Source organism: Physcomitrium patens, chromosome 17 (assembly GCF_059467195.1).
Source record: "Physcomitrium patens ecotype Gransden chromosome 17, ASM5946719v1, whole genome shotgun sequence".
Lineage (NCBI taxonomy): Eukaryota > Viridiplantae > Streptophyta > Bryopsida > Funariales > Funariaceae > Physcomitrium > Physcomitrium patens.
Genome location: NC_143426.1, coordinates 4,241,778 through 4,259,407, shown reverse-complemented (window position 1 = coordinate 4,259,407; position 17,630 = coordinate 4,241,778). Strand labels below are relative to the sequence as shown.

Genomic DNA, 17,630 nt, shown 5'->3' with positions numbered 1-17,630 from the left:
AAAAATGAGTTATTGCTTCATTATTGCTTCACTTTTGATAAAAACAATGAGATATACAACCAATTAGAGATGTTTTTTTTGTCTCCTTTGGTTTATACCATTGTTTTATCCCTTGAGTTGTTTTATGTAAGAAATATCCAATTGAGAGACTATGGAATAAGAAACAATACAACTGAAAATAGTTTTTGAACTTGCAGTATTGGCCTTGATGTTGATGAATAAAAGACATAATCTTTGTTTGGCTTCACAACTTCCTATTCTTCCATTCTCTTATCTATATAACTTTCTCATTTATACAGGATATTTTTTTTTTATTTCTATTATAAGTTCAATATAATTTATTTAAATTCTGCTTTCATGTTTTAATGTTCGATTAAAGAAATGTAGAAATGAGATATCTAAGTTATTCAATTAAACCTATACAACGGTCATTGTTGAAAATTAGCAATCGAAAGATACTAAACCTTCATTTCTTTTTAAACTATTGACTGGTAAGAATTAAACAAACTACTTGTGGAGACAAACATTTTTGCACAGAACGGATTCGAAGCCTGGAACTCAATTTGTTTAGTTCAGTGGCGAGGGAATGGAGGCCCAAGCTCGCCAAGTGGTAGAGCGACGCACCGCCACTCCTCAAATGGATCCAGCCCTCCGTGGCGCCGCATGGTTTAATCTAACCGGGGCCGCCATGCCAAGCCCTACACGTCGCCAAAGTGAGGGAGCCACGGAGTCTGACTGTTGCTGTCATGGCTGAAAGTGCAATTCAAGTTGAGGATCTTCGGTTACTACCGAAGATCGACGTGATTCGATTTGCTTATATGTAGCTATCGAAGGCAGCTTTAATTATTTTCATCGGGCAATTTTGGTGCAGCAGATTGACATTGCATTACTCCGACGCGAGTTCTGTGTGTGCGTGTGAGAGAGAAAGAGATCATCAATTTAGATTTTGCAGTGAGGCGAAGAACCTGCTGAGAGATGTTGGCCATGGAATCTCAACAGAATGATAAGGCTTTGAACCTCGCCAAGCAGGCGCTGGAATCTCATGCTAAGGAGACGCAGGATAAGTTTGGCGGGCCTGAGAATAGTTCGGTCGTTACTGCCCAGATTGTCGTGCCATCGCAGGTCGGAAAGAAGGCCGAGGAGGTATGTAATGTCGTGTCTTTGGAATCATTATATAAGTTTGGTGATAAATGTTGGATGAGAAAAGACGTGACACGATTTATTGATTGGATCTACAATTCGTCTGAGGCACTCGATTGGTGAAGCTTTCTTGAAAATGAAGAGTGCGCCATCCTTTGCATTCGTTATTGTGACGTATAAGCATTCTGCAGTTAAGGGAAAGGATCTGAGGTTAAGTGTGCGGAAGTTCGAGTAATATACTGATGAGCCATAACTGACAAAGAGTTGTGTTCACTGATGATTCAGAAAATTGCGTATTTACAATCTGAAAATGATAAGCTGAAGAAGTCCCTGAAAGACTGCGAAGAAGCGCTTGCCAGGGCTAACTTTGAGACTGAGAAATCTAACAAAGTAGCTCTAGAAGCTAGGGCTAAGAACTCTGAGTTGGAAGCTCGCGTCAAGGATCTGGAGAGAGAGGTTCAAGGTGCTGGTGCCAAGGCCGCTGAGCTTGAGCTTCAATTGAAGACGTCAGATGAGAAGTTCGCCGAAGCTGTGAGGAAGATGAAAGAGTACCAATCCAAGCTCGGGCAAATGGAGCAAACAAACGTGAAATATGAGGAGGATTTAGTAGATGTGCAAACAGGCTTGCAGGACAAGGATATGCAGGTTGAGGACTTGAGACATCGGCTGGCTGGTAGGGAAGCCATCCTTCAGAAGAAGGAAGCTAAGATTAGCGACCTTTCCGATAAGGTGAGTCCAGTCCTGTTCAAAATGTCAGTTGCAGTCGCTTGAGGGACTGATAACCTTCATGGATTTTTCACATATTCAATTCATTCCTTGCAGATGAATTGCAAGCAGTCTATAGCATCGATCTATTGTTATTGCTGTACACAGTTAAGGCTTGTGCAGAGGTTCTGACAGATATCCCTCGTGTGCGAATAGGCTGATGAATTCAAGTCGCGCGCAATTCCAGCTGAAGAGAGGGCCTCAGAGCTTGATTTAGTTGCCACAGACCTCAAATATAAAGCTGAGAGTGCAGAATCAAAACTTACACAGGCCGATGAGGCGAATCAAAGGACAACGGCCTCAGCTGAGGAGTACGAGGAGGAGCTGAAGAGATTTGTTTAACGCTGTAATATGTTGTCTGATTCACTCGACAATGAGAAGCAAAAGACTGTCACCCTTCAGTCCGAAATTGAGGACATGAAGAAGAGATACAATGCCAATGCTGCGCATGCACGTGTGTTGGGTGAGCGCATTGCTGAGCTAGAGAAGGTTTTTGGTCAAACTTAGAAAGAAATTGGCGAAGTTGAATCCGACAAGAGGGAGTTGGAATCTGAGGTTGTGACTGAAAAGAAGGAAAAGGAAGCTGTTGGCAACGAAGCCACAGAACTGAAGCAGGAGAAAAGGGGATTGATGGACACCATTGATGACTTTAAGAGCAGGATGCTGGGAGCATTTTCTAAGGCAGAGGAGAAGGAGGCTAAGGCTGAGGAAAAGGATGTTGAGGTTGCCAAGAAAGAGCAGGAGCTTGAAACCACTGAGGAAAGCCTAGACGCTGAGGCCACGAGGGCGCAAAAAGAAGGAAGAAGCTGAAAAAAGCCTTTCCACTGAATTAGACGCCACCAAATCAAAAGCTGCTGCTTCGAAAACGGCCGCCAACAAACTGCAGGAGAAGGAGGCTGCTCTCTCCACTAAAGATGATGATTTGAAGAGTCATTATGATCGCCTCACAGAGTTGAGTACTAAACTTAAGAACCTGCGCATCGAACGTGACGAGGCAGTAGAGAAGGCCGAGACCGAAGGACACAAGGTGAAGGCCTTGCAGGACAAAATTTTGGACCTAGAGCAAGAAGTCGAGGCTATGCACATGAGAAACGGGGAGCTTGAGAACCAGCTTCGAATGGTCGGGGTTCAAGTGGAGCAGCACAAAACCGCCATCCAGGGCCATGAGGAGGAAGCTATCAAGAAGAGCGAGAAGGCAGCCCAATTGCAGGAGCAGATGAAGGAGACCAAGAAGGGTGTGAAAAGCGAAGAGAAACAGTTCGTGGAAAACGTGCAAGTGAATGCAACAACTACAAATAATGCTTAAATTGATTGATCCCAGCATGTACATGATGCCGTGAGGTTTGGCATTCATGCAAGTCAACACATCACGGGATCACGCCGTCATGGTTTTCTGGAAACCTACACGTCTGGGCTAAGTAACATCAAGCCCATCGAGAGTCATCAGTGTACACACGGTAGTAGAATCTGTTAGATATACACGTGATGCTGTGGCGGAGCATATATGGACATTCCTATTTTCTTATCACAGCGGATACAAGGTTCTGATACATCGTTGGCTTATACCAGATTCTCCCATCTTAAATATGTCGTAAAGTATTTGTGACCGCTGTGCGATTAAGCGCTCGAATTTGTGAAACATCAACCGGATTATGTGATGGGTAATGAAAACAAAACCTTCCACGAGGGGATTCTGTCACATTACTGTATACATCATCTCAATCAATTGGAAAAATAAAGGGAATTGTTGGATTGATCCACCGTTTTGTAAATGGACCCATCTCATGACTAGCTTAATTTTTGTACATGTTTAATGGTTCAAAATGATTTTCTTTCAAGTCCCACCAAATGGCTGATGTAGTACCAGGTACGATGATGTAGTATCAGGTACGATTATGTTCTTGTAGCAGGAAGAAAGGACACCACATTTTTGCACACCAGCTCATATACTTTCTACCTAAGGTCTAATGGTTTTGATTAGAATTAGGCCAATTCAATATAAAAAACTTGAAATGCAATTCACAATCTATTTGTAGTAGTTGAAAGTTTGAAGTCTCACTTGAATCCACCTCTAAAATAAATAGAAGACTTGCTTTCCACGCATCTACTACTATAGGGATCATTTGAAGACATGAAATAATTGACTAGTTGCTTGTTTGAGCTGAATGAGTCAGATTTGTAAGTTAAATGCTAGCATTTAAAGTTCAAAATAGAGAACACAACTATGCACCTTCTGCATCAATAATAGGCTATTTGATTGGTCATCATCTTAAGCTAACATAGAAAGAGATGATTACTTGAATGTTTACTATAAAAGTAGCCTCAAAGAATGTTGTAATTATATTACATTACGAACTCTACAATTCACATTATTACTTCTACCATCTACAACAAGGACTAGTTTCTATGTAAAATTGATCTTAATGACCATCCACCTATTCCCACTCTTATAGAAAATCTTTAAGGCACTAGATAATAGAATGCACACAAGTGTAATGCAATAAATAAAATATATTTTTATTTTTTTGCACACTTCAAATGTGTTCAATTTATAGGGAGGTATTATCATGGATATACATAGATATTCTAATAAATACTTATATGATTAGGTAGAAGTAGGTAAAAGTAGGTTAATTTCATAATATCTTTTAGTGAGTCTTCTTAGAAGCTTAATAGACCTTGCTTTGACTTTATATGTATTTGTAGTTGATTAGTAGGTTAGAAACTTGGTCAACAAAATTATGTATTGATAGCTTGCGGAACAAACTAACTATAGGGCACACATATAGAAAACTTGCTTTGTAAGTTAAGATATGTGTCTTGCAAAGTCAACACGTTTTGGAGGTTGTATAGGTAATTGCCATGTAGCTCCTAATTAAGAGTATATATGGAGGTAAGAGTGAAGCCTTCTTCACTCTTGTCAACATCTTTCTAGTTCTTAGTCTTATTTCAAGACTTTCTAGTCTTCTTGTCTTTGGCAATAGCCATTCTAGTTCAATAATATATCATCTTTGAGTGACTTTTTAGTTCTTTTCAATATCACAAGAATGTATTGAAGATTTCTTTCTTCAAGATTCATGTCTGACAATTTGATAAGAATGCTAACTTACTATTTTTATTTTATTTTAGAAGTGAGTGGATTAGTATCATGGACATATATTTATCTTAATAATTATCTAGATAATAATAATAGGTAGAAATAAATCATAGTAGATAAATATGATAATATCTTGTGGAAAGCTTCTTAGAATCTTCATTGATGCTACTTTACCTTTATACATTTCTATAGGTGATTGATAGGTTGAAAACTTGGCCAACAAGGAGGCCACATGCCAACATGTTGACCATTTGTAGTACAAGTTGGACATATGGTGCATACCTAGGAAACTTGCCTTGCAAATTAAACATGCGTTCTGTAAATTGGACTCGTATTAGAGGTCCTATAGCATGTCCCTACATAATTCATAATTAAGTAGTACATATAGAGGCAAGAGTGAGGCCTTCCTCACTCTTGTCAATTCTTTTCTTGCTTTTAGTTTAGTTTCAAGAGTCTTATGTTTTCTAATATTTTGTAATAGTCATTCGAATTCTTCATTGAATATACATACTTTCTTCTATTTTGTTACTTTCCTTTTGATACAAATTCCACGAGTTTATGTATCTTCTTCTAGTTTGTATCCTTGACAAATTGACAAGAATACACATATAATATTAGAGCTTTGTCCTTTCTTGATTAAGAGTGGATTATTCTTTTTTCTTGATAAGACATAAGCATATTAGAAGTTGCAGATTATCCTTTTTTAAATTGATATTGTTTCTAGATTTTTTTTTTTGATTTTTGAATATTATATTTTGTGAAAATAAACACATTTTTTTTTTTTTTTTTTTTTTTTCTTTCTAGCATGGTAGAGCTTGCTGAAATGAAGAGTACAATGACTTAAATGCAAGAGCAAATGAGAGAGTTAATGCTTGCAATGCATGAACTCAGTCTACCACCACAAAGAGCAATAAGATTATCAAGCAATGAAGATATAGAGATGATTGGAGTTGCTTCAACATCTATACCAAGCCATACTACTGCTCCTACAACAAAACATCGTTCAAGTTTCAAGGAACCAAAAATTTGATTGCTTGAGAAGTTTGATGGCATAAGATCTAAGTTTCAAGGATTCATCAATTAGATACAACTAGTGATTAAGCTACAACCTCAAAGTTATCCAACTTAAAGATCATAAGTTAGGTTTATTAAAATAATAATTTTAGGTTTTTCTTTATTATGGTTTTCATCATTTCTTGAATGATATGATCTAATATTGGATAATTTGGAAGCATTCTTAGCGGAGTTTTGATCTATGTATGGAGAACATGATGCAATCTATGTTGCAACCAATAAGATTTGTATCTTGTAATAAGGAAATCGATTAGTGACATTATATACTTCACAATTTTGCCAATTAGAGACAGATATCAAGTAGAATGATGTAGCATTCATCAACCAATTTCTCTATAAATTATAATATGAAGTAAATAAATTGATGCTCAATTTACTTAATCCTCAATCATCAAGTCAAGTAATTGACTTTGCTGTAAAATGTGATAATCAACTTTTTGGGTTTTGATCTGAGAATCGTACAAGGAAACCTCAATGTTATTAGAATTCAATGACAACACCAATGACTTCTCAATCTAAACATTTGGAAGTAGAAGACATGCAAATTGATGCAGTACATTTTAAACTTCTTATCAAGCAAGAAAACACTCATCATTATCAAAAAGGATTATGTTTATATTATGGAGAAACTAGATACACTACTTAATATTGTCCAAAAAAATGATGCAACTACAAAATGAGGAGTACTGCTATCAAAGATAAAAACATGTTGGAAAACAAATTTGTCTAGCTACAATAGGGACCGTGTGGCTGAAATCTTCTACAATTCCTAATGAAGGTCCTATTCTCTCCTCAGAATCCTCTCTTTGTTTTATGATAGATCTGTATTTAGGATCTAATAATCACAAAGCCTCTGTCTTAATAGATTCAAGACTCTCAACTTGTTTTTTAGATCAAATTTTTTTAAAAGTCATAATGTACACTTCTTATAGATGTAATAATAAATAGTCATAATAGTTGCATAATTTTTAATATAATTACATCTCTTTCTAATCAAATCATTTTATATTTATCATGACTAAAAAAATATAATCTTGTGATAGATTAGATTTCTCGTAAATTTGACTTTTCTTCAAACATCATTAAGAATTTTTCTAATCCAGTAGAAAGCCATAAGTCTAGTATAGGCAAATCTATACTTGTAGGCAGAAAAGCTTTTTTGTATGCTGCAAAAGAAGGATAGTCTTTTGTAATTTATCCCACATTCATTTTAAATAATAGAAAGATTTCAAGTAAAATTCCAAGTCAATATTGAGATTTTCAAGATATTTTTGAGAAAAAAAATGGAGATATTCTCTCGGAGTATTATCCATATGATTGCTCAATCGATCTTAAAGAAAGAACTTAGCTGCCATTTGGTCCAATCTATAGTTTATCACAAAATGAGTTAGCTGATCTCAAGAAGTACATTGATCAGAATTTGGCCAAGAATTTCATATGCCATTCAAAATCTCTTGCAAGAGCTTCTATCTTATTTGTGAAGAAAAAAGATAGATTATTGCGAATGCGTGTGAATTATCTAGGACTCAATAAGATTACCATAAAAAATAAATGTCCTCTGTCTTTGATATTTGAACTTCTTGATCAATTAAATAAAGCTAAGAACTGTACAAAAATAGATCTACAAATAGTATACAATCTGGTCTGCATTTAAGAAGGAGATGAATGGAAGATTGCATTTTGAATAAAGTATGGAAATTTTTAATATAATGTCATGCCTTTTGGACTCACGAATGTACCAACTGCTTTTCAACACCTTATGAATGATTTTTTTTGTGAATTTCAAGATGATTTTGTTGTCTGTTACTTAGACAACATTTTAATCTATTCTAAGAATATTGAAGAATATGAAATTCATGTTTGTCATGTCTTACAAAAACTTAGAGATGTAAGATTATACACCAAGATGGAAAAGTGTATATTTCATACTACTCAAGTTGACTTTTTAGAATATATCATTTCAAACAATGGTCTAATGATGGATCTTGAAAAAATTCACATAATCATGGATTGAAAGATTCTATAAACAATAAGAGATGTATAATGCTTTTTGGGATTTTTTAATTACTATTGAATCTTCATGAAGAACTTTTCTCAAGTTGTAGTGTCATTTATATACTTAACTTGTAAAGACAAGCTTAATAGGAGTAAAGAAGCAAAAACATCATTTGAAGCTTTGACAAAAGCTTTTACTTTTGCACTTATCTTACATCACATTGACTTCTTCAAAGTATTTTTTATGGAGACAGATGCATTTGACTTTGCCTTGGATGCAATCTTCTCACAAATAAGAGCAGATAACAAACTTCATCCAATAACTTTTCATTCAAGAAAATTTTGAGCAGCTAAGATTAATTATGAGATTCATGACAACGAACTTCTTGCAATTGTGGATTTTTTTCAAGAATGGCATCATTATTTAGAAGGTGCTTCAAGTCTAGTCATTGTTGCCATACTGTAATTGCTTATAGTATGTAAAAATTAATTAAAACATATAATATATTTGTAAGTCTTGATGTAGATTAGAGTGGTTAGTAAATAAATTTAAAGAGAATTCATATAAAAAAATTTATTTGGAAATTTATTTATTTTGATTATAATGTTTATATTATGTAGGATTTAGATATTTAGTATAAAGCTTAAGAGAAGGTTGAGGCCTAAAGAAGAAAATCTTAACTAATAGGAGGCTTATTGGAAGGGATAAAAGCAAGGTATGGTTGGATGAAGGCAAAAAATGAGAAACTTCATTCCTATTGGTCAAAGGCCATGCCCAATGGGCTTCAAGGAGGCTGCCCGAGGCCTTATTAGGGATTAGGGTTTCTCTTTTGAATTCACTCAAGCTTTTGAGGCTAGGATCAGCAAGTTCAAGGTTTTGGGTATAATTTGGATGAAGAGTTTGTGTGATTTCGAGTTTTTGTGAAGGAGATATAGGTGTTCAAAGTTAAGGTATCAAATTTGTACCTATTGTCACTCTTTGAAGCATAACATATGCGTACATAGAGCAATGAAAGATCGGCAACTAGAACTAGAAAGGAAACTTTTTTGGCTACACTTTATATATACTGTTTGACAAATTCCAAGTCTAGATAAAGGAGTTATAGGGCATTGAAGACAGCACATGTAATTCAAAGGCAGTAAGTGAGTCATTTTATTGATAGTAATGGTTGGAGCCATATCTTGAGTTTGTGGACGAATTTTTAGCTCAAAATTTCCATAAGTGTGAGTTATTAAGTTAAAAAGTTATAGATCAAAGTTTCATGGTATTTTAGTACTTATTTTGTGAGATATGAAGAAATTAGCACATGCATGTATGTAAGCTAGGGTTTAAAGCTACTGTTAGGATTTTGGCAATATCTCAAGATCCGTAACGAATTTGTAATTGATTTTTTTTTTTTTTTTGTGGAAGTTTTTGAAAGTATATTAGTACTTTATATAAAATTTAAGGTTTTTTGGATGGTCCGATAGTGAGATATGAGCTGTTGAAGTTTGAGAAACATCTCTCATAATGATATATAAGGTTTTAAGATCTTTATCATATATTTGGGTGTTTTCTTGGTACTTGAGTTTGTATTTTGATGTAATTGCCCAAAAAAAGAAAGTATTATATATATAAAATTGGTATTTTATATCTTAGACTTGATTGAGTATTTAAAGGCAACCAAAAGCCTAACGCTTTCTTGAGGCAAATTCTCTCTACCCTAATACCATATATATAGATCACAAGAATCTTAAGTATTTCATATCAATATGTCTTTTGAATTGTTACCAGGCTCGTTGGAGCATGTCTTTATTAAGATTCAAGTTCAATATCATTTATTAGCAGAAAAAATAAGAAGGTTTGTTTGATGCTCTTTCTAAACAGTCTTATCTTATACCAAAAGAAGGAGAAGTAGCTTTTGATCAACAAAAGATAATTTTACTGAAGCCAAAATAATTTCATCTTTGAGCAATGAAATCAACATTGACTATTGATTTGACTTTTTTCAAGCAGATTCAAGTAAGTATGTCTTTAGATCTTTTTGTTTATGATATTAAAAAAAATTCTTCTAAGTCTCAAGATACTTCCAAGTTTGAGTTTAAAGAAAATCTACTTTAATTTGGAAGACACTTATATGTTCTAGAAGGAGAAGCATAATTATGTGCTCTTGAAGCTCGTCACAATTTCCTTGCAGCAGGACATTTTGGATATAAGAAGACTTTAGAGCTTATATCTAGAGATTTTTGGTGGCCTAAAATGTGGAAGGTTATTAAAGAATTCGTGCAGACATGTGATGTTTGTTCAAGATCAAAAATTTCTCATCATCGACCTTATGGACTCTTCCAACTATTATCTATAACAGAACAACCATGGTCTTTTGTCTCTATGGATTTTATTACAGATCTTTCAATTTTAAATTCATATGATTCCATATTTGTGATTGTAGATCGTTTCACCAAGATGGCACATTTTGTACCATGTACAAAATCTATGATAGGTGAAGGAATAGCTAAACTCTTCTTTGACAACATCTATTACTATTATGGATTATTAAAAGATATTATATCAGAGAGAGGAATACAATTTTTATCGAGATTTTGGAGAATTCTTTTTCAAATATTGAAGGTGGATATAAAACTATCTTTGACTTTTCAGCCTCAAACTGATGTACAAATAGAACAAGTAAATCAAATTTTAGAGAAATGTTTGATGTATAGCATTAACTATCAATAAGATGATTGGATAACTCTTTTGCCATTTACAGAGTTTGCTTATAATAAATTGGAACATTCTTCTACTCAACAAACACTTTTTTTTGCCAATTACCATTATCATCCACAATTTGACACTTTTGACTTTTTAAAAGTTGATAATCTTGCAGTGAAAGATATAGCAAATCGATTTTCAAAGCTACATACAACAATGAATGTACAATTAAAAAAAGCTCAAGAATGACAAAAAACCAATGTAGATTTTTATTGCAAGGAACAACCTCAATTCCATATAGGGAATAAGATATGATTACTTTGTTGTAATATTAAAACTATTCATTTTTGTGACAAGCTAAATTATCATAGACTTGAACCATTTTTCATTTGTGAACTAATCAATCTACTTTCTTATCCATTATACCTATTAGAGTCTATAAAAATCCATCCTATGTTTTATGTGTCTTTAATTGAGCCATACAAGACAATGGATATACAAGGAAAGAGACAAATGCCACCACATCCTATAGAAGTGGACAATAATAAAAAATTTGAGGTAAAAGAAGTCTTAAATTTAAGGAGGTGCTAAAATAGGTTAAAATATCTAGTACATTCATGTGGATATGACATTAATGAATGCATATGGAAGCCATCCAAGAATCTAAGAAATGCATTAGTCAAAGTTAAAGCTTTTTTTATCAATGACATCCATCAAAAGTAAGATGAAGAGTCAAGAAATTCTTTGCTATAAAGCAAAGCAAGTCTAATGGAGATTTCATTCTATCTTGTATTATTATTCTTTTACATTTTTTTAGAACTTAGGAGATAGAGAACTAACAACTAGTACATTTAATTCAAGAGCTATCATTTGCTGAGCTACCAAGCGAGACATTGTGACTATTACAATCTTCAAGATGATGAAATTGAGATGAAGATTCTCAAGAACAACATGTTTTTTCTTGAATAGATGGTGAGATATAATATATTTGGTATCGCGACCTTGGACAAAACTCCCGATATTTAGTGATACTTTTGGAAGTAAAAACCATTTCTGATGGTATTATTAATGTTTTGTTTGAAAGAAGTTATGAAGGCCTCAATACTAATTAAATATCAAGGTAGTCTTTTCACCCTGGTATAAGACTTTATCAATGGTTGAAGGGACCTATCAACTATCTTTGAAGGGAATAAAGATCAAAGTATATAGTAAATATAGTTTGACACATCTTGGACTTTATCAACATGTAATCACTACTCCTCGTGGAAGTTGTCCCTAGAAGAGGAAGTAATGTCATGGACATAAATATTTATCTTGATAATTATCTAGATAATAAAAATAAGTAGAAGTAAGTCAAAGTAGATAAATATGATAATATCTTATAGAAAGCTTCTTAGAAGCTTTACTAATGCTACTTTGCCTATATACATGACTATAGGTGATTGATAGGTTGAAAACTTGGCCAAAAAAGAGGCCACATATTGACATGTTGACCACTTGTAGTACAAGTTGGACATATGGGGCACATCTAGGAAATCACCATTCTAGCCACATCTTTCAATCTTCAAAAACTGGCGTATAACTCCTTGTATTTACAAAAGAGTAATATTATATCTTAAATTAACACCTTAACTTCAAATGACTATAACTTCTTCACCTTAATTCCAAATCCTCTAATTTTTGTACACAAATTGTAGTCCAAATCCTAAAGCTTATAATCTTGGCTTTTAGTTTCCAAATGCACCCTTTGAAATTGCCAGAATCCTTATTAAGATCACAAGCAGCCTCTTCAAAGACCATTAGATATGGTATTTGACCAATAGAGATAAAGTTGTCCATTCTTTGCCTTCATTCGACCATGCCTTGCTTTCATCTCTTCTAATAAGCCTTCCACTAGTTTGGATTTTTTTTCTTAGGCTTCTACCTTCTTTCAAGGTTTCAAATTAAATATTTAGGTTATATATATATATATATATATACTAAAATAAAAAAAATAAAAGAAATAAAATAAGATTTCTTATATCAAATCTTTTTAATTTAATCTACTAACCACTCTAATACACATCTAGATTTATCAACATATAATATGTTTTAACTAATTTTTTCATACTTTAAGTATTTATAGTATGACAATGTAATTACAAAATAAAAAGCATGGTTGCAAAAGAAGACAATCTATCAAAAAACGATTTTTTTCAACTACAATAGAGACCGTGTGGTTAGAATCTTATATAATTCCTAATAAAGGCCTTATTCTCTCCTTTGATCCCTCATCTTGTTTTACAATAGAAGTTTATTTAGGACCTAAAAATCACAAAGTCTTAACTTTGTTGAATTTAGGAGCCTCAACCTATTTTATAGATGAAGATTTTGTCAAAAAATAAGAGAGATCATTAATTAAAAAAACTAAACATATACAGGTAGAAGTCATAGATGGTCATTTGCTATCTTTTGGAAATGTTATGCATGAGATTGTTCTTTTAGATATAGCAATTAAAGATCATAATAGCATAGTAATATTTAACATAATAAGATCTCTATTCAATTTGATTATTTTAAGATTATCTTGGTTGAAAAAGTATAATCCTCAAATAGATTGGATTTCTTGTAACTTTAATTTTTTTAATATTTTAACTCAAAATTCCATTAGTTAAGTAGAAATGTATAAGTCTAGTACATCCAAACCCTTACTGATAGGTGTGAGAACATTTATGCATCCCACTAAAGAAGGATTATCTTTTGTTTTATATGCCATATTTATTTTTCATGGAAAAAAGATGTCACGTGTAATTCTTAGCCAATATCAAGATTTCTAGGACATTTTTGAAAAAAAGAACACATATATTCTTCTAAAGCGTTGACCTTATGTTTATTCCATCAATCTTCATGGAATAGCTTAACTACCATTTGGACCAATCTATAGCCTATTACAAAACGAGTTGGTTGTATTTATGTCAATGACATGAACTAAAAGAAGATACATAAATCTAAAAAGTTTGTATTAAAAGAAAAGTGATAAAATAATAATAAAATAGTATGTATATTAAAAAAAACTAGAATAGTTATTACTAAAAGACAAAAAAACTAGAGACTCTTAAATCTAGACTAGAAGCAAGAAAAAAGTTGACAAGAATGAAGAGGGCTACACTCTTGCCTCTATATATAATATCTAATTAAAAGCTATGTGATGATGTTTTATAGAACCTCTAATATGTGTTGACTTTACATGACACATGATTTAGCTTATAAGACAAGTTTTCTATGTGTAGGCCACATAATTAGGTTATTTTTTAAGCTACCAATATGTGTAGTATATGGCCAACTTATTGACCACGTTTCTAACCTAAAAAGTCAATTATAGATACTTATAAAATCAAAGCAACCTCTATAAAGCTTCTAATAAGCTTCTATAGAAGATATTATGGAATTAATCTAGTTTTATCTATTTTTATTTAATCATATAGGTAATTATTGATTTACATATATATGTCCATGATATTACCTCCCCTTTAAAGAACAAGTTCAACGAGGAGCAATTATCATATATTGAAAAATCCAAGATGAAGCAAATTATATTTACGACATACTTTCATTTTTGTTCTCTTCAAAGATGGTTGATAGGGCCTCTCAACCATCGATAGTGTCTTATATCAAGATGAAAAGATCATCCAATTATTTGATCATTGTTGACGCCTTCATAACTTCCTTGAAACAAAACATTTGGAGTACCATCAAGAATTGGTCCTACATCTAGGAAAATCACCAAACATTAAGAGTTTCTTCTAAGGTTGTGATATCAAACGCATTGTATCTCGCCATCTATTCAAAGAAGAACATATTGTTCTTGAGGATCTACATCTTGATTGCATTGTCTTGAAGGTTGTCACAATCACAATGTCTCATTTGACAAGTTAGTAAATGAAGGTCCTTGAATTGAATCCGTTGGTTAATGGTTCTCTATTTCTTTAATATCACAAATATATAGAAATTACAAATAAAGATAAAAAAGTAGAATGTAATCTTTTTTGGACCTTGTTTTTTTTATAATAAAGACTTATTATTTTTTATTTTAATTTTGATGGATGTTATTGATGAAAAGCCTCTATTGCCTTTGTTGTATTTGTAAGATTCTTTATTGGCTCTCATAAAAATTCACTAATATAATATCCATGCCAATGGATAAGATTTTTTAATTTATATTGGGATCATCTTGAGTCTAGAACTTCTTCTACTTAAAACTCTTCATCATTGTCCACTTCTATAGGAGGAAATGGAGCTTGTCTTCTTCTTGGTATGTTCACAATCTTGTATGGTTAAAGAAGAGACATGTGGAAGACATGATGGATCTTCATTGACTCTAGTAGATATAATCAATAAGCAACTGGATTGATTTATTCACAAATAAAAAAAGGTCTAAGTGTGTAGTAATCCAACTTATCACAAGGACAAGTAGTCTTGATATTATGACGAAGTAATCATATTTTGTCACCTATATAGAATTGTAGTTGTTCCTTTTGATAGGCATCTATGTTGATCTTTTGTCATTCTTGAGCTTCCTTTAATTGTACCTTCATTGCTATATATCTCTAATAAATGATTTATCAATCCTTCCACTATAGGATTATCAACTTTTGAAAAGTCAAAAGTATCAAGTCATGGATAGTAACCATAATTGACAAAGAAAGGTGTTTGTTGCTTAGAAGAATGCATTGTATTATTATAAGCAAACTCTGCTAATGGTAAGAGGGTTCTCCAATCATCTTATTGATAATTGATGATATATCTTAAAGGTTATTTCAAAACTTGATTTACAAGCTTTTTCTGTCCATTAATTTGAGGATGAAAGGCCAAAGAAAGTTTTATGTCTACCTTTAGAATCTTAAAAAGAATTCTCTAAAATCTTGATACAAATTAAGTCTCTTTATCTGATATAATATCTTTTGATAATCTATGATATTAATAGATATTATTAAGGAAAAGCTTGGTAATTTCTTCTTCTATAATAGATTTTGTACATAATACAAAATGTGCTATTTTGATAAAATGATCCACTATCATGAATATAGAACCACACAATCCTAAGACTAAAAGATCCATAATAAAATCTATATAAATAGAAGACAATGGTTATTTTGGAATAGATAATGGCTAAAAAAGTCCTTAAAATCAATGTCGAGGAGTTTTTGACCTCTAAAAAATATCACATGATTGAAAAAAGTCTTTTACAGCCTTCCACATTTGCAGCTACAAAAAATCTCTAAATATTAGTTCCAAAGTATTATTGTATCCAAAATGTCTTACTATTGGAAAGTCAAGATATACTTGAAGAACATGTTAATGAACTTCTTACACATATAAGAATCCTTCAAAATAAAGTAGGTTGTCCTTGAATTCAAACTTAAAAGTATTATAAGACTTAGAAGAAATATTCTTGATATCATAAACAAGAGGATCAAATAACATACTTGTTTGAATTTGTTTGAAAAAAATTAAATCAACAATCAATGTTGATTTCACTATTCAAAGTTGAAATTGTTTTGGCTTCAATAAAATAATCCTTTGTAGATCAAAAGCTACATTTTCTGCTTAAGGTATAAGATAAGAATATTTAGAAAAAGCATCTGATAAATCTTATTATTTTCTTAGTAAATAAGTGATATTGAATTCAAATTTTAACAAAAACATATACCAACAAGCTTGACAATGATTCAAAACAAGAGCTGATATGAAATACTTGAGGTTCTTGTGATCTATCTATATGGTGACTGCACTAAAAGTGCCTTCAAGATAATGATACTATTCTTGAAAAGACTCCAAAATTGCAAGAAATTCTTTCTTGTGGATTTCATAGTTAATCTCGACTGCTAAAAATTTCTTAGAATAAAAAGCTAGTGGATGAAGTTTATCATCTATTTCAATTTGTAATAATATGATATTCAAAGCAAAGTCCAATGTATCTATTTTTGTAAAGAATGTCTCAGAGAAGTCAATGTGATACAAGATTAGTGTAGAAATAAAGGCTATCTTTAAAGCTTTAAATGCTACTTTTGCTTTTTGATTCTATTAAATTTTGTTTTTACAAGTCAAACATGTTAGTAGAGTTGCAATTTGAAAAAAATTCCTTGATGAAGATTTGATAGTAGTTGGCAGATTTCAAAAAATATTGGATATCTCAAACGGTTTTTGAGATCTTCCAATCCATAAAAGTTTGAACTTTCTTAGGATCTATCACAAATCCATCGTTTAAAATGATATAACCTAAAAAATCGACTTGAATAATGTAGAATATACATTTTTTTTTATCTTGGCATAGAGTCCCACATCTCTTAATTTTTATAACACATGACAAACATGAAGTTCATATTTTTTTATGTTTTTAGAATAAATCAAGATGTTGTTTAGATAATAGATAACAAAATTATCCAAAAACTCTCAAAAAATATCATTCATAAGATATGAAAAAGCTACTAGTCTATTTGTAAGTCCAAAAGGCATGACATTATATTCAAAATGTCCATACTTGGTTCAAAATACAGTTTTCTATTCATCTCTTTTTTTGATGCGTATCAAATTTTATGCTCCTCATAGATCTATATTTATATAGATCTTAATTTGATTCAACTAATCAAGAAGTATAGATATTAAAGGTAGTGGATATCTGTTCTTGATGGTGATCTTGTTGAATCCTCAATAATCAACACACATGTGCAATGATTTATTTCTTTTCTTAAAAAATAGAATTGGGGCTCTTGCTGGAGAGTGGGAATGGCATATGAAGTCCTTGGCTAGATTTTCTTTAATATAATCTTTGAGTTTGATCAACTCATTTTGTTATAAATTGTAGATTGGTCCAAATGGCGGTTAAGCTCC

The 17,630-nt window shown here is 32.2% G+C and overlaps 1 protein-coding gene across 1 annotated transcript; it reads left to right on the top strand.

Annotated features, from left to right (window-relative positions):
* Window positions 1-854: 854 nt before the first annotated feature.
* LOC112294342 (uncharacterized) lies at window positions 855-3,677 on the top strand. Its single transcript, XM_024544654.3, has 3 exons — window positions 855-1,143; window positions 1,426-1,869; window positions 2,062-3,677. The coding sequence occupies exons 1-3, from the start codon at window positions 976-978 to the stop codon at window positions 2,245-2,247; spliced, it is 798 nt and encodes a 265-aa protein (XP_024400422.1). The 5' UTR covers window positions 855-975; the 3' UTR covers window positions 2,248-3,677.
* The last annotated feature ends 13,953 nt before the right edge of the window (window positions 3,678-17,630 follow it).

Excerpts from the sequence above, each read along its gene's own strand:
- LOC112294342 (XM_024544654.3), top strand. The coding sequence starts at position 976 with ATGTTGGCCATGGAATCTCAACAGAATGATAAGGCTTTGAACCTCGCC. Across the intron at positions 1,144-1,425 it reads TCGGAAAGAAGGCCGAGGAG|AAAATTGCGTATTTACAATC; the intron begins GTATGTAATGTC and ends CTGATGATTCAG. Across the intron at positions 1,870-2,061 it reads TTAGCGACCTTTCCGATAAG|GCTGATGAATTCAAGTCGCG; the intron begins GTGAGTCCAGTC and ends GTGTGCGAATAG.